This window comes from Numida meleagris, chromosome 1 (assembly GCF_002078875.1).
Source record: "Numida meleagris isolate 19003 breed g44 Domestic line chromosome 1, NumMel1.0, whole genome shotgun sequence".
Classification (NCBI taxonomy): domain Eukaryota; kingdom Metazoa; phylum Chordata; class Aves; order Galliformes; family Numididae; genus Numida; species Numida meleagris.
The window spans coordinates 10,185,744-10,208,546 of record NC_034409.1 but is presented as its reverse complement, the minus strand read 5'-3'; the positions used below and the strand labels follow the sequence as shown (position 1 = coordinate 10,208,546).

General features: G+C 35.4%; 1 protein-coding gene and 1 long non-coding RNA gene across 9 annotated transcripts in view; one reads left to right on the top strand and one right to left on the bottom strand.

Moving 5' to 3' along the window:
- CACNA2D1 (calcium voltage-gated channel auxiliary subunit alpha2delta 1) overlaps window positions 1-22,803 on the bottom strand; it is a 361,729-nt gene that overhangs the window by 90,688 nt on the left and 248,238 nt on the right. For all 8 annotated transcript variants that reach the window (XR_002434297.1, XR_002434298.1, XR_002434299.1 and 5 more), the window contains one exon: window positions 10,517-10,648. Coding sequence is in view for 4 of the 8 variants with exons in the window: in XM_021384460.1 (XP_021240135.1) it covers window positions 10,517-10,648 (132 nt within the window). In the remaining 4 variants the exon portion in view is untranslated. The remainder of the gene's footprint in view (window positions 1-10,516; window positions 10,649-22,803) is intronic.
- Window positions 20,766-22,793, top strand: LOC110392311. The gene is made up of 3 exons (XR_002434302.1): window positions 20,766-21,723; window positions 21,810-21,918; window positions 22,663-22,793. It is a non-coding gene; the product is annotated as an uncharacterized LOC110392311 (long non-coding RNA).

The following is a 22,803-nucleotide window of genomic DNA, read 5'->3' as shown; positions in this document are numbered from 1 at the left end:
TGTTCTGCAATTTGCTCTCTCACTGTATGCCAACAGCACTGAGAGAGCTGTTTTCTGATGTTAATCATTCTTCTGTCTAGGAAATAAAGAAACGTATAGGCAGTTCCAGGATGTTTTCTGAAAAAAAAAAAAAAAAAAAAAAAAGGCAGCCATCTAAAACAAATGGGAAGAATTACGTTATCTCTATCCAGGAACATAAAAGAAGATGGCAGCTTAGACTAGATGCAGTAGATGTCTTTTTAAAATTTATTTTACTAAATGAATTCTTTCTTAAGTGACCACAGCTTGAGTTGGTGCATCAGTTACCAGCACATTTAAACAGAGTATAACCCCCAGGTTATTTATCAACATAGCAGCCACAGAGACACTGTGTACTCTGTGCACTGAAGAATCTCATGCTGCAGTAGTATTGGGTGTGAACTCATGCTAGAATGACAGGTCCTTCGTGATCTGGAGGGAGAAAGGTTTGGAAGTTCCAGGTATGAGAGAACAGAATTTTTGAGGCTAATAAACTTCAATTTTTTTAGTAACTTATACATTATTACTTAGGTAAACAAAGGTTCAATTCATCAGTATCTCACGAGTCTGAAGCCATGGTTAGAACACGTTCAGACATCTTGTGTCCATCCAGACTAACTCAGCTGTTGAAATTCCATCTGAAAATCTGTCTATGAAATGAACTTCCCAGGACATGAAAAATTTGCACTGAATGCACTGATTTCACATTGTATTATGAGTACTTTATGTAAAGGAAAAAATGTAAATCAAGATACTGACTTACATAGATCTTAGATCATAGAACCTTTAGGCTTTCAACGAACATGCAATAAAAGTCTACGTCCTACCAAATCTGTCCTTAATCAATCCATATCTAGAACAGTCTTTATGAATAGAGGATTATAAGAATGTATCCATCCGGATTTATTTCAAAACAAAAGATAAAATGTGGTCTACACTGCTAGTGAGACTCAGTAATCTCCACTAAGTAGTTAATTTAAACTTATTTTTTGAATGCTATTTCTTTTCTCTCATGAGAAAGGTAAGTTCTACTCCTTACGTTATTCTCCAGTGCAAACAAATGATGGTTCAATGAGAATTTGAATACAGGAGCTGAAGGAGATTGCTTCTAACATCAACAGATATTTCTTTAACATTGGATACTGACATAGATATTTAAAGGCTCCCAGAGCAAAGGCTTCATAGGTAATAAATTATCGACTGAAAGCCATAAACATTAAATGAACACTTAGCTATAATTTATCTGATATCATAGCATTCAAGAAGATTACAGTGTAACTTACTTCACATGCTATTTTGAACTATAATCAAACTTTTCTAAATTTTAAACTAAAATTTGATTACATTTTTTATGTAACAGACGAGAATATGAGAAATAACTCAGGTAATTTTTCCTGCAAAATCTGAAATATACTGAAGTATGATGGTGCAACAACACATAATTTCCCTGAAGTCAACACCAATTGCCTGGATAGGATGCACTCCATAATCTTTCAGAAACTTGAAGTGGCAGAATTAATGCAAGCTTGAACTTGCAAGGAACCACCAAATAAGAAAATCTGTCATGCCTGTTTTTTTTTTCCTTTTATTTCCAAAAGCACCTAAGAGTCTGCATGAGATCCTTTTCCTTCCTTCCTTCCTATTTATTCCTTAGAGATTTCATGTTTTATGAATTTTTGGAGATGATAAGGGCTCTCTATCCAAAAATAACTAATTATGATGCCATAACTTTATAAAAAATAATTAGAAATAATATGTCGACCACTGGAAAAAGAGATCCATACAGTGGCTTGGTCCATATAAAGAACATCCTATGTAACTATTTGGGGAAACTGCCTTGGGTCTTACTGACTAAAGTCTCATGAAAACAATCATAAAATACACAAAAAGAATATTGGACATTTTCCTAAAAAAACTAAAATCAGTATTTTTGAGATTTACAGTTTTATTTATATAACCTGTTGTTTAAAACATGAATATTGATGCCTTGGAATCTGGCTCACAGAGTGTCCTGAAGAGATGAGCTTCAGTGTTTTTCATTGTTGGATAGTATTGAACTATGTCAACACTACAGAGTTCTCTGTTGCATAAATTAGGCTTTATTCATGTTCTCTTAAAGATTTTCTTGCTTGGCATATGATTAATTTGATATTTTATAAATTATTCATTGGATTTGATATCCCTCCCATTTCTGCTGATTGCATTATGGAAGTTGTAGGGATGTCTGTATTTCAAGCTTCAGCTAGGGATGCTATTCTGTTATTTTCACACTTACAGTGCAAAGCCTCGGTTTTGCTGATTACATACAAAAGCAATTCATGCAGTACAGAAGTTGTCCCAGGGTGAAGCCTAAACAAAAGCATTGCTCAAGGGAGATCTTGACTGCATCTGCCCATTTATAACTCATTTGATGATTCTAGTCTGTGCTGAGAAAACAAAGAGGCACAGGTGAGTGTCAAAGGGGAGGCTCTCAAGAGAGTCCTGCTCAATGAAACCTCAGTTACATCTGCCTTGCTCTAGCGGTTAGGTACACACATGCAAGAAGCAGAGAGGCACAAATGAATTATTAACGGCTTTACATCTCTGTAACACATTTGAGGAAAGAGGCTAAAAATTGATAGTAAGGCAGGTAACAAATGTCAATTATCACATTCCAGATGTGTTTCAGCCCAAAACAGTCCAACAGTGAGTTTTCACAGAATCATAAAATGGCTTAATTTGGAAGGGACCTTACAGATTATCTAGTTCCAAATCCCTTCCATGAGCAGTGTTGCCAATCACTACATCAGACTGCTCAGGATCCCATCCAACCTGGCCTTCAATGTCTCTAGAAATGGGGCAGCCACAGTTTCTCTGGTAAACCTGTGCCAGTGCCTCACCACCCTCTGAGTAAAAGATTTCTTCCTAATATCTAGCCTAAATCTCCCCTCTTTTACTTTAAAGCCATTCCCCCTTGTCCTATCACTACCAGACTGTAAAAAGTCGGGCCCTTCTTGCTTGTAAGTTCCCTTTAAGTACCAGAAGGCCACAATGAGGTCTCCCAGAGCGTTCTCTTCTCCAAGATAAGTCCAATTCCTCAACCTTTCTTCATAGGAGAGGTGCTCAGTACTCCAAGTGAGGCTTCACACGGGCAGAGCAGAGAGGGACAATCACCTCCCTCTCCCTGCTGGCCATCTCTCTGTTGATGCAGCCCAGGATGCTGTTGGCCTTCTGGGCTGTAAGAGCACACTGATGGCTCATGTCAAGCTTCTCATTCATCAGAACCCCTAAGTCCTTCTCTGCAGGGATGCTCTCAATGAGTTCTTCTCCTAGTCTGTACTCATATCAGAGATAGCCTTAACCCAAGTGCAACACTTCACACTTGGCCTTGTTAAACCTCAGATTCTTGTGAGCCCACTTTTCGAGTGTGTCCAAGTCCCACCAGATGGCATCTGTCCCCTCTATTGTGTCAACTGCACCACTCAGCTTAGAGTCATCAGCAAACTTGCTAAGCATACACCCAATAAACACTTCCATAAATGTATTTGTTAATGTCCAAAAGGATCCTTAAAGCTTGAGAAGATTTATAGAAGCAACAAGATGACATTTTTTTCCCCTTAAGAGTGAAAACTATGGATATTTTGATGTGTTTTATAAAAAAGAAGATGGTACGAACTTCAGCATGAAGTGGGCTGCTGGATTCAGTGTTCATTACCTCCACAGAAATAATATATTAACCTGAAACTAGGTGGATCTACGTGCACAACCACAACATTCAGCAAGTATATTGTAAGATTTTCCATATGATGAGTATGGTCAGGACAAAATCATGTCAGCCCATGTGCTCTCCTCCTAAAAATCAGAGAAATATTCAACTTACACACTAATTGTGCTAACTGATTATTTACAAGCTGCATTACTGGGGATGTTTTGTGGTTTTCTTTTCTTTTTAAACTCTGAAGGCTCCTGTATATGTTGAGTTATTAACAGGAGCTGTCAGCTCTAACATATGGACCCATTTGAAAAAAAAAAAAGCTCTTAGTTTTTCAAAGCTTTTAAAATTCACTTTGTATGGATTTTTTAGGTTTTCTTGTCCCTTAGTACCCGCTTCAGTAATGACTTTCTTGGGAGAGTTCAATATAATAGCAGCAACACTATTGCTCGCCATTAATGGTTAACACAAGAGCAGCTGTGCACAACAAGTCCTTCATTCAGAGAGATACCACTTTATTTTATTAGAAATTGATTTTTAAACCTATTCCATTATTAATTTGACTAAAGAGGGCATGCTCCAGCAGCTGAGTGAGACCTGCTTTGCTAACATCTGGAAATATATTTAAGATTACTATTATTTTTTTTAATTAAGGAGTAGAGTTAATGCTGGCCCTTCTTAATTCGTATTTTTAATGAAAGAATTTTAAGCCTTTAGGAGAAAATATAATTTTTGATAAAAAAACTTCAGCATTCTCTATCTGTGAATTTTCTCTATTTAACATCTAGTATGCCCTAATTAGATAGGAAGAACCAAATAAATAAAACACTGTCATGAACAATGTAAAGCAACTTTTTTTTCAGAAATTATTCATATTGGATACATACAGTAAGACAGAAAAAAAGGCTAATCTATGATCTGCAAAAAATGCAGACAACGATATTTTTATTACTTTTAGACCATTCTTTGAGATGAAGAAAATGCTATGGAAAAGGTAGGTATTACTAAACGGAATTAGGACCAGTACAGGTGAACAAGCCATAGGTGGCTGCCAACTTGAGAAAAACAGGTGAATACAGATTAAAAATAAAGACGTTTTGGCATGTAGTTAATAGAGAACAAAGTATTATGTCTGTGCTGATCAATAGAATAGAGGTGGGAAATATTCTCATTTTCACTTTACAGATCATTTTGCGGAGTAGCAGTTTAAAATGTTCGAAGCAAGTTGAGGATTGTGTTGTTTCCTGTCAGAGGATGTTTGGGGACTGAAAATTAGTATGCAGTGTAGCATAAGAGAATCTAGATGTATCCGAAAACATGAAGTCCCCAAAATAGGACAGAAGAAACAAAACGTTGGAGTACCGCCCATTGAGAAAGACTGCCAGCATATTCCATCAGTCACACAATGAGACTGACAGAAAGACCACTTCTAAAACTCTGACTTGTTCTGTTTACCAGCACAGACATATCTTTAGAGCTGTGGGAGCACAAGTTTAAGACACAGCTGTTTGCACAATCAAGATATGCTCAGATATGCTTAAAGAATTATGAGTATGTAGACATTCAGTGCCAAAACTGCAACCTCATTATGTATCAATTCACTTATCTAAGGATGTGAACTCCTTGTTGCAACTTGAATTCAATACTTTTAAGGGAAATAGATTCCTATCTCCATAAACAACAGGACTATAAGCATCTCCACATGATGTTTTACGTGCAGTTCACCTGGAAGCATGGTTAAGAGTTGGTCTCCTGAGGAATTACAGTTTTTCTTCAGAAGTACAATGCTCATAACATTCACCTAAAAAGTTGATACTGTTGTCCTTTTTACTGGCTTTCTTGTAGCTATATAAACCTGGACAGAGCCAAAAAGACAATCCTCTTCCATCCATTTCCTTCTCTATTCCTCCTTCTTTCTCTAACATGGGTAAGGTCAAATGAAGAGAAAAAAAAAAGTGTATCTAGGTCCTGAGATAAGAGAAGGGCCACAGAGCCACAGGGTGGAAGTTGCTTTTTCATCTTTGAAAGAAAACAGAAATGCAGCATATTGGGAGAGATGATGTTGCCAGATGTACTGTTTTGGGATTCCTGAATTAAATCTGTGTTAAACCTCCAAATGGAAGAGGGAAGACCTGGAACCTTTGGGAACAGGACAGTATTTCTTTTACAGTTTTGTTTTTGCTACCAATTGCCTTAGCTGTTCTTCTCTTAACCAGCTGTGGCACATTGCCATCTTCAGCTTCCTGCACATCAAAGATTGCTAGAATGTGTCTAGGTACAACAATTCCTAAAAGATACTGAATCTATTCACATATCGTCACAATTGTGTTGTTGCTAAATAAAACCTACCTACTGTAGTCTAAGACTACTCATTTCAGTAATACCCTGTCATTTTACACTGTGGCAAATGCTGTGTGCTATACTTCCCCAAGACAACTGAATTGGCGTTGCTGACCAAACAGTTTTTCATTATTAAACATTTATCTGTTTTTATTTCAGTAAAGCTTTGCAGTCATATGTTCTTAAATGTATTTATTATTATAACTAGAAAGCCTCTTGTATCATATTTAATTACAAATGAATGTGTGCTGTCTGCAGTTCAAAACAAAATACATCCTTTACTAAGGATCTCCATTTTCCAAAATAAACAGAGAGATGTAAGGTAGTGATTAATAGCAGTGGTTTTAAAAATTTGTTTAATTGGTAATTACTGTAGTAAAAATAATGTGCTTCCCATTGCAGTATTTTAATGAAACATTGATTAACAATTATAATCCTCATTAGCTCTATAATTAAGAAGGATTTCAAGATTAAAAGAGGGAGTGGTTGGTTTGCACCTACACTTTCAAATTGCTTGCCAAAAATTTGATAGCAAATTATTCTTTTAGATAGCCGATTTCTAAGACTTAGGAAGAAAATTTAAATAACTACGTTTGTCAAACCACATAAAACCACTTTAATTAAATTATTTTTGTGTAACAGATTTGTCCACAATTCTGTGTTTAATTACAAATTAAATTTGCAGTCTGATCTATATTAAAGTACCCTTCTGTCTACATGAAGGCAATGAAGTTCTACATGTGCAAGCCCACAGGGAATCAGTTCAAGACTTTTTTCTTCTTTTTTTTTTAATGAGCTACTGCCACAGCATCAAAAGCAATAATAAATTATTAATAATAAAAAGGTATATATTACATCCTGCTTTGCTTGACCAAGACCTGAAACCAGATGACCACCAGAAGTCCCTTCATCTCAACTGTTCTGTGCTTCTGTGAGCATCATCACTTAGTTTCAGCCTTTAAAATTTCTCAGATATTCTGTATTAGATAGTCTCCATCTGGTGAATGAGATACTTCTTGGCATAACAGTCATCTATCTCTCCTATTTTAGGCAAGCGTGTGTATCATCTTATCATCTCAGATGACCATGTATCTTTTTTTTTAAAGCATACTAGAAGTGAAAGTTTTGAATTTTAAAATACAATGTTGTGATATTTCCAATTTTACATATTTGCAAGTTCTATTTGCATTGGAATTAATTAATTAGGACAATCCTGAAACTGTATCTTGAATGAAAGACTAATTTGTATTGTAATTGTAATTTGTAAATTTGTAATTTCAAGGTATCTTGAAACCTAACAATCAGTATATATTACATTCTTCCTGAAAGTTCTGTTCACTTCATCTGATTCTTCGTTGGAGCTTTTTTATTAAACTATAAACTTACTTTACTTTTTATTTGTTCAGAGCTCAGCAAATAGCTACAGATCTTAACATTACTTTTGGAATCTTTGTATCAGAATGAATGATTGTCAGCAAAATAATGGAGCACAGCACTTCTCTTCACAAATACTTGCCACTGAAACTAATGAAAACATTGACACTAAGTTCCCTCGCTAATCTCTAAATTTATTTTAGGGAAGACACAGGTTGTCATATAATTTCAAGAAGGAAAATCTCAGTTCAAGGAAACTCCATCAAGTTGACTAAAGGTCTAGCTGAAAGGCAAAAACTTAGGTGTAAGGCCCACAGACGTATCCTGAATCTTTGTCTCTTCTCTTCAATTTCTGTCTTGATGTTTGAGAATGAAAGTTGAACTCAGTATATGCTGGAGAAAAACAATTAATAAAATGAAGCACGTGAACTGTTGATCTATAAAGACAGAAGTCAGTCTCAATGCAGTCTTGTAAAGTAAAGACAAGAACTCTTGCAATCTTGTCAAGTAAAGATAGGAAGTTTCTGTACTGTTCCCCTTTACTGTAACAGTTCTGCTACCATTGCAAATGTCAAAATGTGTCTTCATTTATATGTGTGTTTCTAATACTTAGCTTTCTTCTATATTAGAATCTATGTATCTACACGTAAATCTGGTTTGTCTGGATTACATATTTTCTGGTTAAAAAAAAATATACAAATAATGTCAAATATAATATAGCTTTCCTCAGCCTAAGTCACAGTTAGAAGGAAACTATCTTGACCCTTTGACAGAGACAAGGGAGCACAAATATTCTGAAGAGTCAGACAAAGCAGAGCTGAAAATTATACAACATCTTGTATGTGATGATAGAGGAGGCCACTGCACTATGTACAATAGAATACTTGTAGGAAACAAATGCAAAGAAGAGTAATTTACATTGCATTTCTGAAGTATTTTGCTCACATTTTCCATGGATGGGGCCTTTCACAACAATCCCTTCATGTTGCTGGTTGCTATGGTGACAAGGACAGGCTAAAAGCCTACAGAAGACAAAAGTGATGTGCTATCTGGATAATTACTCAAGGAAGTGACATACTATCAGACAAAAAACATCTAAAGAAACCGGTGACTGAAGATTCTCTCCAGAGCTTAGAGGTACGAAAGATTGATTGTTTATTAGGAGATGTAAGACTGAACGGATGTAACTCACTTCATAATGAGCAGCTTTGCCTATGCATTTTAATTTTGTTTTTTTATAATTCCAAATCCTTTCACAACTATCATCACTACAGAGAAACTCATGTATCTGTAGTAAGCTTACCTAAGGCCAATATAATGAAGATATGTTTGACAATTTATAACATCATTTTCAAATATATAATGTGAAATGCATCTCTTCTAGTATATGAAACCTGATTTCATTTTCAGAACATTTGTATGTGTCAGATAAGTCACTGCAAACTGAGAAAAAGAGTTTACAGAAACAGAGAGATCTGAAAAACTGATCCTAATTAAAAATCTAAAAACCACGCAGCTTACCATTTGAACTATAAATAGAAGGAAGTGGGAAGAAGTTGCACAGAACAACACAAGTACAACTTGAGGACTGTCAAACTGCTCCAGCATACTTTTTAGGTGTACAAAATTTAGAGATCAGGGAATTACTCAAATATTTATGAAGTTATCTTCTGATATGACTCAGCAGCTAATAAAAACAGCCATGTGTCTACAGACTTAACAGTAAGTGAATAGTAAGTATAAATTTGTGTTTAGATGGAGAATGTACATGTACCTTATCTGCATGCAAAATGGAGAAAACAAGCTTTTCACTTCTTACAAAGGTGCTCTAAGGACAAATATGTAAAGATTTTGAAGCTGTGCTATGTTGGTAAACATCCAAAGTAGGCAGGCTTGCTAAATATAAGAATATATTTTTCAATACATGAGAAAATCTTACACTTGAAAATGAATTTCACAGAGATTGCCACAGAGATGTATTTTAGAAATATTTCTTTTTCTGCATTTGGAAAACATCACTATATGGCAAGTGGTGATAAACAGTGATCCCAAACACAGCACTAACAGATATGAAAAGCTGTGAGACAGAACCTTTGGAAATGGAATATGAAACTAATATTTTCAATATTATTTTTTTCTGCAACATCACCCTGTATTTATTTCATCAGTATCTAGCACAACAAAACAAACAGGATTCCAGTGCTATGATATATTTCTTCCTGCAAACTAGCCTAAGGCAGTTTCTCTGCCAATGTCAGCAGTTGTGCTAATCACAGTCACATTGTTAGCATAAGCTCATTTTCAGAAACAGCAACAATCCTGTATAATCAGAAGAAAGAGGATCTAAGATATTCCTTAACCAGTAGTAAGTAAATGAGATAAGACATTAGACACAATTATCTCAATTATAACAAGAACAGCAGTAGCACAGACAGCTTGTGTTTCCATACAACAAGGCTTTCCGCTAGGTAGTGTGCATCAAGTATCAAATTAAGGCTACAGATGATCAAAATTCAGCAAAATATACACTTGTTTAAATTAATCTATGTGTTTTGCTGACAGGATTCTTTGACAGGTGGAACAGATATTATTTGAAATAATCAAGTTGTATCTGCTGACCTTAGCTCCGATAGGAAAAACACAACTGTTTGAGATCATGAATTCTGCATGACATAAGCATGGTGCAATTGTATTTTCACTGACTTTAATGATAAGATTACCTGTCTAGTTAGTCACTATTTTCAAAACTAGACAGGTAAAAAATCTCACTAACAATTATTTAACCAATTTTTTACACACTGTACAGAAAACAGTACAAATTTAAGATATAATTGTTCTGTTTTTCAAAGGCCATCATCTTCTGTTACTCTTATTCTGAACAATACAACTACGGAGTTATTTAATCACCAGTTTCCTCCCCCTCGTACTAACTTTCTGCCAGAATAACTTCAATGCCTTTGAGTTACTTCTACTTAAGAGAAATACCACCTACATTAAAAAGTAATCTTTTGCTACCTTATATTTCTTCCAAATAATTCAGACTTTTTAGGGCAGTATGTGGGATAGGACAGTACTCAAGGAGACTTCAGTTACCTGGGTAATACCTAGCGAGGCCAGTTGCACTACCAAAAACTTGCCATAATAAAGTGGGGTCTTCTTCTCTGTTTCGCTTGAATACATCATCCAATGCTGCAGTCCAGTTGAGTTCATTTAACACTATAGTTGCTGTCAAAGATAAAACACATTTCCAAGTTAAAAGTTTGCATCATAATAAAAGTTGCAGTGACTCTAAAGAAGCAAACTGAACTATTATGGAAAGTAATAAAGTTTCTAATCATTTTACATGTAATTAGTTGATTAGTTAAGAAACACATTCATCTTCTTTGGGAATTTCCTTTAAGTTTCTCATATTCCCTTCTTCCCATTTAATTATTTGTAAGCAATGGCTGTTGATTTATTCAAATAAAGTCTACTAAAATACTTTGTTTATGAGATGTTACTCTAGTTGCAATTCCCAGTCATAGGAAAGTAAACGCAGTCATACAAAGTCATCTAAAGTTGATGTTTTTATTAATCACAGCAGACTGCAATACAAAAGACTAGAATGTTGTCAACAAAAGTAGGTGAGTCTTTTAGAAAAGCTAAAAAAGCTTTCATAGTCCAAACAGATGGTCTCAGGGCATTCTACAGAGGAAAAAAAAAAAAAAAAAAAAAGACAACGATGAATACTTGAATTGCAATATTAAGGTGGGATCCTCATACACTCATTAGTGCATGCTAACAAATTATTCATGTTTACAGATGTGATTATTTATAGAAAGATCGGCAGTGTGAACGTTACTATTTATGAACTAGGTCAGTTAGACAATGAAGGTAAAAACAAGAATATTCACATTCTAAGTATGATCGCTAAACACTAAATGTCCAGGCAAGACTGCAATTTAGATTTTCCCTACAGAATGGTACTGCACAAAAGAAAGAATTTTTATGTTCTCTTGCAAATGGGCAAGTCAAACGGAAATAAAAACAGTTCATGTTTAACACAAATGAGTGGCACCACGGTATAAATTTCTGCATGTAGGTTTACATTCTAGCCCATGAAAATAAAAATGACAGGTTAAAACTTAACACTTGACAGCACAATTTGAAAATGAGGTTGTTACAGGTACTAGAGAAATGAGATTGTAACATTAAATTTTATAGGCTTGTTTTCAAATGTTAAGGAGAAAATTGCTGCACCCTGTATTTGGCAGAAAGGTTTATCTGTTTTTCAATGGATTTTTAAGGTAAAATTACTCTCTCAAGGTATGGCTTTTTATAGAAATAAATTAAATTTCCAACTCTGGAGATTCCCTGTAAACAATAAACTTCATAGTGTACACTTGTCTTTTTGTCAATTAGGTAATTATAAAAATATATATTTTCTTGAAAAAGAAGACTAATTCCCTGAGGTATTATAAGAAGCTAATCATCATTTTAATACGGTTGCTCTTCAATTATTTCTTTCAGAACCAGCTGGATCTACCATAAAAATTAAACATGACATACACTTTTTCTAAATTCATTTTGACTTTGTTTCTGATCTTACTTTCAGAAGTGGCTCAAAGAGGTTATTAGAAGCTTTGCCATTTATTGACTCAGAGAAGAATTTCCTTTCACACTTGATTTCTGTCATTTCCTCACTTGATTTACAGAGTACTTGGCACAGTGGAAGCCTATGTCAATGGTTCCTAGAGGCATTTAGGGCGCTGGAGCATAGGGTACTTAAAGCACATGGGCAACAATAATTCTCATCTGTTTTATATCTGACAAAACATTCAGGTTTCAGTGTCCTCCATGGACTCCCTAGCCCCAGAACAACGCAAGCCAGTGCATTTCTTTAGCCTCGTGATCTGACTTAAAATTGCTGCAGCCTCTGTCCCCAAATCTGTCAACCAATTTTCCACCTTGGTCAGGCCACTGACACCCCTATTCAGTAAAACATTCAATCAGGAAAAAAAAAGTCAATCATGCTCATAATTGCTTTTCTAAATTGATGGCTGTGCACCCCTTGAAGCATCTCCCTCACATATGAAATGGAATACAATATTTCCAAAGAGATTTCCTTCAGACAGTAACCTCACTAATAAAAAAACTATATTCAATATTAAGATATAATAGCAATCGTACTATACATTTACAAATATTGCTGCAGTGTCTTTAAAATCATACAAACATATGTTGTAGAGTTTTATCTCCATGAACATACACGCACACACATGCACATATACACGTGTGTAAAAGAATTTTTCTAAAATACATGCTTACAGAAAGCAAGAGGAACAGAATCTACAATTAGCAAAATACTAAAGTACCGCAGTAATATTTGTAATATTGGTAGATGCCTTAAAATCAGAGTAAAATTTTATCATCTTATGTCCCACTTTTCCCTCCCTCCTCCTCCTTCTCAACAGCTTTCTCCCAGTGACAAATACAACATCCTAAAAAAAATCCAAGAAAAAGAAATCACAACAGGTTGGAAAGGAAACAAGAATAATAATATGGAATTGGACATGAGGACTAAGAGGAGAACATAACGGTATGTGCCTGGAAGAGAATCAAAGAACTTATCTGGTGGAACTGTTCTGTAAATAGCTTACTGCATGATCATTAAAACAATTATTTCTGGAGCAATTTGCTGTTTGTAATTAAGATATATAAAAATATTTTTCATTAGCATACTTGTATATAGAATGCACCCATATTTGTTTTAACTAACCAAGTGAACAGTAAGTAAGGAAAAGGGTGCTGGGAATTTTAGCTTTAATCATTTATTTCTCTATTTTCTACAACATACATTACCCTTCTGCTTCTGCTATAGGTACACTCTGGATTTCAAAAGAGAAGCTCCAAATCAGTTCCCCTACTTTTTTACTGCAGTAACTCTGGTAGCAGGCAATTTAAAAACAATATCACTTGATACTGGTTTAAAGCCTTTAGCAAAGGATTTGAAACTTGGCAACTAAAGAAAAGAAAGCAAAACTCTCCAACACAAACAAAGCCATTCAAATGGCTCCTACTGAAATATGATTTTCAATTTGCACATAAAATTTAATAAAACACAACTTTGACTAGCTCTTAGTAGAGACCATACCAATTGCCAGAATATGTTGATTTGAAATACACGAATTTATACTGGCTTCATGAATCTAAGTGAGAATTTCACTTACTTTTCTGTCACAAAAAAAGCATATTTTGGTAAAACAAAATGTTCAGACACGTTAGTCACACCTATTGAGATGTTGTATAGACTAGAAAAAAAGGTTTCTTTTTGAGATAACATTCTGAACAGGAAAGAGCTTTTGACTGATAATTGACAGAAAGTGTACTTTAAGACAACTCTTCAATAACTTTATTTCCAATTCTGCTAAAATAAGTCTTTGAAGATTGCTTCTTCTAAGTACCTCAACTGCTACCTTTCACTTGATACAGGCAAGATGAAAAATAAAATTAATCACTGCACAGTAAAAACCATCATTCTTAATTCCAATGATATCCATCTATCTTTTCATTTTTCCCTATTCTTTATCACATGAGGTTTAGGGGCCTTGACAAGGAATGGATTCAATTTTCCTCTGCAAATGCAATCAATAATAAAGTGAGAACACTACTGCTCTCTCTTTAAAAGAACTGGGATACGCTTCTGATGATTTATTCAATGTATAGGCCCTGGACTGCATACAGGGCAGAGAATAACTTTATTTGAAAAGCCTGAGGGCTATTTACTATATCAGAAAATGTGTCAAATGCTGTTCCCTGTTGAGGCAGCTATACATATCCTGGGGAGAACAGAAGGGACTGCCTCTACAGACCAATCGTTGTCTTCTAGTGTATGGCAAGTATTACAGTTCCATGTCTTATTTAATGAAGTTGAAGATAACACCTGCTAGTTATCCTTATGAAAGAAATATATATTTGCAGTCCAACCTTATGGTATTTAAAACTGGGAGAATATATTTGCAAGAGCATATTTTTGTATATGCTTACATGGACACACAGGTTTCTGTCTGCTGACATGCTAAATAGGTATTTTAGAACTTCTGCTGTATGTATAGATTGTCTTTTTTATTACCTATGTTTTTCTCATGATTTTGACTGGGATGGAGTTAATTTTCTTCTTAGAGTCTCATCTAATGCTGCGTTTTGGATGAGAACAGTAGTGACAGTATAACACTCATTTTTTCAAGATTAAATTCCTTCCATCTTATTTTTAATTAGATGTTTGCACTGATCAAGCACATATTTTCTAGATAATTCCCAAATACAATCATTTGAAAAACTAGTCTGGCAGCAACTTAAGCTACAATACTTCACATTTAGGTGTATGCTATTTCTCTCTTCCAAAGCTGAGCAACAGACAAGAGCAAAGAAAAGATTACAGTGGCTCCAAAATGAATATTGTCTCCTAGGTAACTAGTCCTCTCAGTGGAATCAGAAATCTGAATTTAGATGCTTAGGCTTTCCATAGAATACCACAGGAAACTGTTCAGCTCAAAGGGTCATTAAAAAAAAAAAAAAAAAAAAAACAACCACCACCAACAACAGCCAAACAACCTTGCAGAATATCAGAAGACAGTTAAAAGAGAATAATAATAAAAACATCTGAGGAACAGGGAGTATTTTATTCCACATCTCTGTGCAAATAAATGAGAGCTCCAGAGGATGCATTGCTATCTACTCACAGTGATAGAAAACACTGCTAGATACATACATGGATCATAGGAATATGTATCTACAAAGCACACACTTTAAATATAGTTTGTGCAAAATCTCCAGAACACCAAGTTTAAAAAATTAGTTGTAAACGCTGCAGTAACTTGTATTCAGTCTTGAAAGCATCTACCTGATGATGACAGTGTTCTAATGTATGAAACTATATCAGGAACTAATTGCATACTTTGAAAGGTAAAGAATAATAGATAGAAAAAGAATAAGTTTCTTTCTTTTTTTAATCAAAACAAGCATTTAAGAAATGAAAAGGAATCGTATTCTTTTCATTCTTTTTGATGGTGACCGATTAAACAGGTCATTATTTTCACTGCTGCTCTGTTTCATCTCTTATATACAAATCAGTTAAAAATTCTTGCCTTGAAAATAGTATTTGTATTTTCTATCATAACTGAATTTCAAATTACTGGATAACTAGAAATGTTCAGAATATTCATTCAATCATGCTTAAGAAATAAAGCATTGAAATATACTTTTTAACATGTGTAATAGTAATGAAATCAAATAGTTTTGACATCTAAGATTTTTAAAAGAAAATTTTATAGAGTAGGTATTTTACAGTCTTAATTAAAAGCATAGACAAATAAATGTCATGTACTTTTTCTTTAAATGAACAATTTATCTACTCCTCATTAGATATCTGACATTATGTCCCAGGCAGTTCCATAAATAATTTTTTGAACAAGTCACTGAAGTCTAGCATACTGTTGTGTCTGTGTCAAATCAAGAAAATTAATTGGTAATGCCATATGATGTATGCTGACTGGCTTAGCCACCGCATGCTGATAGCTAGAACAGCACACTGAAAGCTCATTAAAAGAAGAAATGCCCAGGAGAAGGAAATGAGAATAAGAATGTCAAGAAAATAAGCTTCCATTATAGCTCAACTAAAGAGAGTTAACTGAATAAAGAGTTGTAAAATCTTCAGTACACACTCATAGTTTTTAAACAAGTTATTTATGCTGTTATAAAAAAAAAAAAAACGCACGCTTATTAATATACTGCAACATATTTTTGATATTACTGTCTGTGCCTCTTAGAAGTCACAAACGACGAACACTGGTTTTTAACTTGCATCTTCTAATATCGACATATTCCAGCACATGTTTGAAAACTGAGATATATCCGATGTTAACAACCATACAGTGCTCTCATTTTTTTTTGTCTCTGGGAAGAGGATAAGAAGATACAGAAGATGAAAGATATAATTGATTAGAGGAGAGATGGAGGAATTTTGGATTCTGCAGAGCTAACCAATGTAAGAGACTAAGTAAGATGAAAATCAGAATGAACTTAACAAAGTAACTATAGCACCTCCTGATTTTTTACTATTATCAGTTTTTGCAGGTGAATTCAAAGATGCAAGATTAGTAAATCCTAAACTATAGCTGTGTAAAGTGAGAAGAAAAGGACACAAAAGCCATCCAACTCATACAAAAATGTTCTCTCCCATACTATCTGCAGCATATTTTAACTATTTTACTCATTCACATTATAGTTTGCAGTACTTGTAGTCTGAAAACACTATTAATTCAGAAATGGATGCTGCCACAAAGTTCATTTTATGTAATTACTTATTACAAAATTCTCAGTTTTTCTTGCAACATTAATACATCAGTAGCAATTCCTTCTATTCTCTCCCCAGTCATGGCAAACTGCTAAGAGTAAGTAGATTCAACAAAAACAGATACATTTTAATGCAATAGCATAAAGAAAGTTTGATATTTAGTCTGGAAACCTCTGTTTCTTCTCTCTGTTATGCCAAATAGATGAATTATAAGTGGACAAAATACTGAAAAAGTTTACTACGGTATCTGGTGAAGAACAGAAAACCTGTCTTCTGAAAGGAGATGAGATTTTGAGTGATTTCACCTACAAAAATGAGGCTGAATCAGAAAGCAAGCTCAACTCTAAAAAGAATATGCAAGCCTAAGGATGATGCAAGCACAACAAAAAATGGGCACAAACTAGTTATTAACCTAAAGCAGGAAAATAAGAGATCTCTTTTAGAGCAGAAGGTCTTAGAATGGCTGATAGAAGGTACAAGCAAGGAGGCAGGATCATTTAAGACAGTTAAATCAGTTTGTTAAAAGAATGACTTGGATTAAATTATCAAATAGATGTGACAACGAAAACATAATTTCCTGTTCTATTCCTACGCTTCGTTACAAATAAAAATGCTCCTTTAAAAAGTGATATTAATCTCAAGTAATGAAGTTTTATACAAACTTATTGAAGCATGAGAATTGGAAGTAAAATTGTTTCCTATTCATTTTTAATTAATGAATATTAAGTTTTTGCAAACCACTTATAGATAAATACTGCATATATTGTTACCGAACTCCGGCGACCCTTTTCGTATTACCCTTGCACGCAGAGAACCTAAACCTGGTTCTGGCCAAATACCGCACGTAGCATCAATATGATAAGCAGCAAAATGGCATTTATTGGTAAAAGCTACAGAACTATATAGTATTTCTTATCTTTTTACTAGACTGTTCCAGAAGCTCACTCAGGCTCCTGACCAATCATAATGAATCTCCCGCTTCTGACCTCTTACTTCCGAAAGGCCACATACGGGGTTTTTATACACCTTGTTATGAAAACAGAGGACAGCCTCTCCTTCTTACAACATGGGTTCAAGTAAAGTAGGTGAACCAATAGCAAGCATATGGGGAAGGGCCTTCCGCGTTACAGCCTGAATGCCCCGTAACACGCCTAATACAACAATATATACAGGTATATATACTATATAGATATGTATGTTCTCTGTATAATCTTATATCATTAACTATATAATATTGTGAAAATATATATTACATACATTATTGCATTATAAGTTTTACAGTATATATCTACTTTATACAGAATTTTATATAGAACATAAACAACCTTTTTTGTGTGTTTTAGGGAATTTTTATAAATATTAAAATAATACAGTGGATTTGGCTAATGGATTCTAATCTAGTCCCTATATAAATGAAATATTAATGAATAGCAGGCTGGTTTAATCTATCTAAATGCATATCTGGCAACAGAAATCCAAGACACACTGAGTGTGAGGGGAATACAATGCACAAGCGAGAAACGTGAGTAAAATGATGATGAGATAAAACCTGTTTTGTTAACTGAGCTGATACAGATGTGACAACCACTGCTCCTTGTCAGTATTCTAACAATTTCAGACAATTTATAGGGTAAAAATAATGAAATTTCAACAATCTTTTTTTGTTATTGTTGTTGCTTTTGGACAAGGGATGCATAGCAGTCTTCACTCTGGAGAAATTTGTTATGCCAGAAATTTGACGAGGATAAATATCTTCTAAAATTCAGCTACTCAAAAATGTCTCCCCCCTTTACCATATGAACCATCTGTCCCACAAGCATCTGGCTTATTGCCTTCTTGGAAGGAGAACATAAAAATAAAATAGAAAATTTTATTCTGCAGTATGACATCATTATAGGTACTGTATCTTGACTGTTAATTAAGCTTGATTTTCATGTTTTTTTTTTCTAGGTTAAATAAAGGTAACATTAATTTAACTCTACTCTCTTAAAGACAGAAAGTCTACAGACTACTACAAAGGTGTAAGTCAAAAGTCAAAAGTTAGCTGCTAGTACAGAGATTTTCCTCTCTCTGAAAGCTTTGTTATTTATTCTTATAAATAAAGCCTTTGCTTGTACCTTTAAAAGAAGAACAATAAATTATTTGTATTGAATGTACAGCATTATATAAATGAGGAACAAAACACAAGCTTCAAAGGTATTAGGCTGAATTCCACTCTTGGAGTGAATCCTGGCCTGCATTACGTTAATAATAAAACTCCTGCACTGCACAGGGAAGTCATTTCATCCCCTGCCTCCAAAATGCTGTAAACCAGCATTGTTCACCTGCTGTCTGTGGAAGTACTATATCATCAGTCTAATGCAACAGGCAGACCACTGAATGAAGAGGCAGGACTTATTACTTCAGATTTTGCAAGCAATTAAAAAGTAAAGAAAAAAGAAAAAACTACTTGACAAATCATTTCATAAGACTCAAAATGCATTAGAAATAATAAAAGACTCAAAGGGATCTTCCTGTTCAAGAATGCAGTACAGTCAAGCAGCTTTTTTCTGTCTACTTCCATGCCATGAATACTCTCTTAGGATTCATCTGAGCTTTCTGTATTCATTGCTTTATTCACCTTTTATGACAGTTCTACAAACAATGTTTGAACAGAAATATTTTTATGTTCATGTGTTTGCTGAAGGTCTCCTTGTTTTTACATAGTTTGCTTATTGTATGACTACACAGAATCATAGGGAGAGGCAGTAAAGACGCAGGAAACAACTGGTATGAGATGAACAAAGAAATCTTACTGCCTTATACATCCCCACTCTACTTTTAAATATTTTAAACTGCACTAAATTTTTAGTTACTTTAGCTGTGTTTGAATTCAATGTCCGTAATCCTTCCTGAATTAGTAAGAACTGCAAAAGTAGAACTTCCAACATCAGAGGAGCTCCTGAGTTTGTGCCTTTTAAATGCTTCTGCATAGATCATTCCAAAAAATAGAGATGTCTTAAGGAAATACAGACACAGATGGAACAAGTGCTATGGAGAGAAGAAAATGGACCTGCAATCAAAATTGTTAAGAATAAATTTTAAAGACCTTTGAATCACAGAATTGTAGGGGCTGGAAGGCACCTCTAGAGATCATCGAGTCCAACCCCCCTGCCAAAGCAGGCTTCCTAGACCAGGTTGCACAGGCAGGTGTCCAGGCAAGCCTTGAACATCTCCAGAGAAGGAGACTCCACAACCTCTCTGGGCAGCCTGTTCCAATGCTCTGTCACCCTCACTGTGAAGAAGTTCCTACACACATTTGTGGAACTTAGCATAGGAACTTCCTGTGCTTCAGTTTGTGGCCATTTCCCCTTGTCCTATAGCCATGCACCGCTGAAAAGAGTCTGGCCTCGTCTCTTTGCCTCCTGCACCTTAGTTATTTATAAACAATAATAAGATCTCCTCTCAGTCTTCTTTTCTCAAGGCTGAACAGATTCAGGTCACTCAGCCTTTCCTCATAAGAGAGGTGCTCCAGGCCCTTTATCATCTTTGTGGCCCTCTGCTGGACTCTCTCCAGGAGATCCCTGTCTTTTTTGTACTGGGGAGCGCAGAACTGGACCCAATACTCCAGGTGAGGCCTGACCAGGGCAGAGTAGAGGAGGAGGATCACCTCCCTTAATCTGCTGGCCACGCTCTTTTTAATGCACCACAGAATCCCATTGGCCTTCTTGACCACCAGGGCACACTGCTGGCTCATGGCCAACCAGTTGTCCACCAGGACACACAGTTCCCTCTCTGCAAGCTCCTCTCCAGCAAGTCATCCCCCAACCTGTACTGGTGCATGCAGTTATTCCTCCCTAGGTGCAAGACTCTACACTTGCTCTTATTAAACCTCATCTGGTTTATTGCTGCCCAACTCTCCAGCCTGTCCAGGTCTCACTGAATGGCAGCACAGCGTTCCCGCGTGTCAGCCAGTCCTCCCAGCTTTGTATCATCAGCAAACGTGCTGAGGGTGGACACTATCCCCTCATCAAGGTCACTGATGAAGATGTTGAACAAGACTGGACCCAGCACCTTTCCCTGAGGAACACCACTAAATACAGGCCTACAGCTGGACTCTGTGCCACCCATCACAACCCTCTGACCTCTGCCCATCAGCCAGTTCACAACCCATCTCATTATCCACTCGTCTACCCTACACTTCCTCAGCTTCATTATAAGGACGTTGTGGGAGACCGTATCAAATGCCTTGCTGAAATCAAGGTACACTACATCCACTGCTCTCCCCCCATTCATCCACCCAGCCTGCGATGACCTCATAGTAGGCTACCAGGTTGGTAACCTTCTATGTTGAAGAAGTCATAAAGTTGAAGTCATAATGTGTTTTAAACAGCTACCTTCAATCAAAGACAGGGAGTGACACCATGGAGTACTACATTTCCTAGAAAAAGGAGGAGGAGAAGCAGTATGAATTTGGATTCAATATTAGTCTTCAACAAGTATTTGTATCACAAAGCAAAATACAACAACCTTCCGCCCATCTTCCAGACAATTCTACCCATATTTAACTTTCATATTTGACAAGAAGAATCAAAACTGAATGCCTGGAGCTTAGAACCAGCTAAATCCCATGGTGCTTTTACAGTTTGCATCAGTTCAGGAGGTATTCCAGCAACATGGAGGTCTGAAATGTCAAACAAGCCCTTTCAGCAATTATTTTGAAAAGGAAAGGGGAAAGGGGAAAGGGGAAAGAGAAAAGGGGAAAGAGACCTAAAGTGTTTTTCCAAATCACATTGAAAAAAAGAAATGAAGAGCATACAAAGCAACAGAGAAGACTTATCCTAAGTGAGAAATTAATTACCTTGCTTTTTTCTTAAGCAGCATTCTGGTTTCAATGTCTTCTGTATCAGCTTGCAGTGCAGTGCAATGAAAGTACTTCTGCATAGTGAAACACTGGTGCTGCGGATGTGATATTCATATTATGCAGGTTTGGGAGGTTTTATTTTTTGCTGCATGTAATCTTTGCTGTAGCAGCTATTATTAACATAATTTCACTACTCTGGCCATCTTTAGCAGCAAATGTGTTTGGATCCAGCTATAGCTAGACTATTTACTGTAACTGAAAGGAGAGAACACTCAGCTAACAGAAATGGACAGAAATCTTACTAAGGATCTTCCTCAGGTACGAAACAGGAACAGTTTACTTACTCTTAACATCACTGTCCAAGTCACAAACTTCCTAAGTCTTTAATATCCCGAACGCATTTTGAGTAATTTCCTGGTATAAACTGACATCTTGGCACAAAAGTACCTTTATGATATATGTGGTTTCTCTATTGTTTGTCATATGAAGCAACATCTGGTTAGCAATTATAAACATCAGAAGAGTCATATGTAAACAACTGCTTCATTTCCTTTTTTCAAAGTATCAGTACAACTACTGGAATAATTTATGCTTGCAGAACAGTCAAAAAAACCCACACTTTTTCATGCCACTTCTTCATGCCAGAATTACTTTTTATTTTTTATCATCAGGCTTCAGACCAGGGGCAGTTGTTTAAGTGGCAGTTTTTTCAGGTTTTTTTGTTTTTTAGCAAAATATTGAAAACCACTAATCTTTAAAAGAATTATGTTTGTTTTTATTTTATTTTTAGTGAAACCTATCTATTATTGTATTTTATCTTATTGCATCTATTATTTTATTCATTCAGTTATTTACAAGATAAAATAAAAAAAACCTGTATGGTACAAAGGTTATGGATGACACCTTCCTACATACTTACTTCAAGCTAAAAAGCAAGGAAAACATGTAAAGCCAACTTATAGGAGTAACTAAGAGCTCTTTTTTTCTTAAGAAACTAGATGTGAGGTGTGTGACCTAATGAGTAATCATCACGTATTTCTCCTCTTTACCCGTTCTTGACAGCTTATATAATAGCAAAGTATTGTCAAAGGCATCTTGTTTGCGCTTCATGCCAGCGTATAGGGAACAGAAGAAGCAGGCAAACTATTCATCACCTCCTCAGAAGACCATAACCCCAAAGGCAGTGGAATGGAAAGGAGAAAT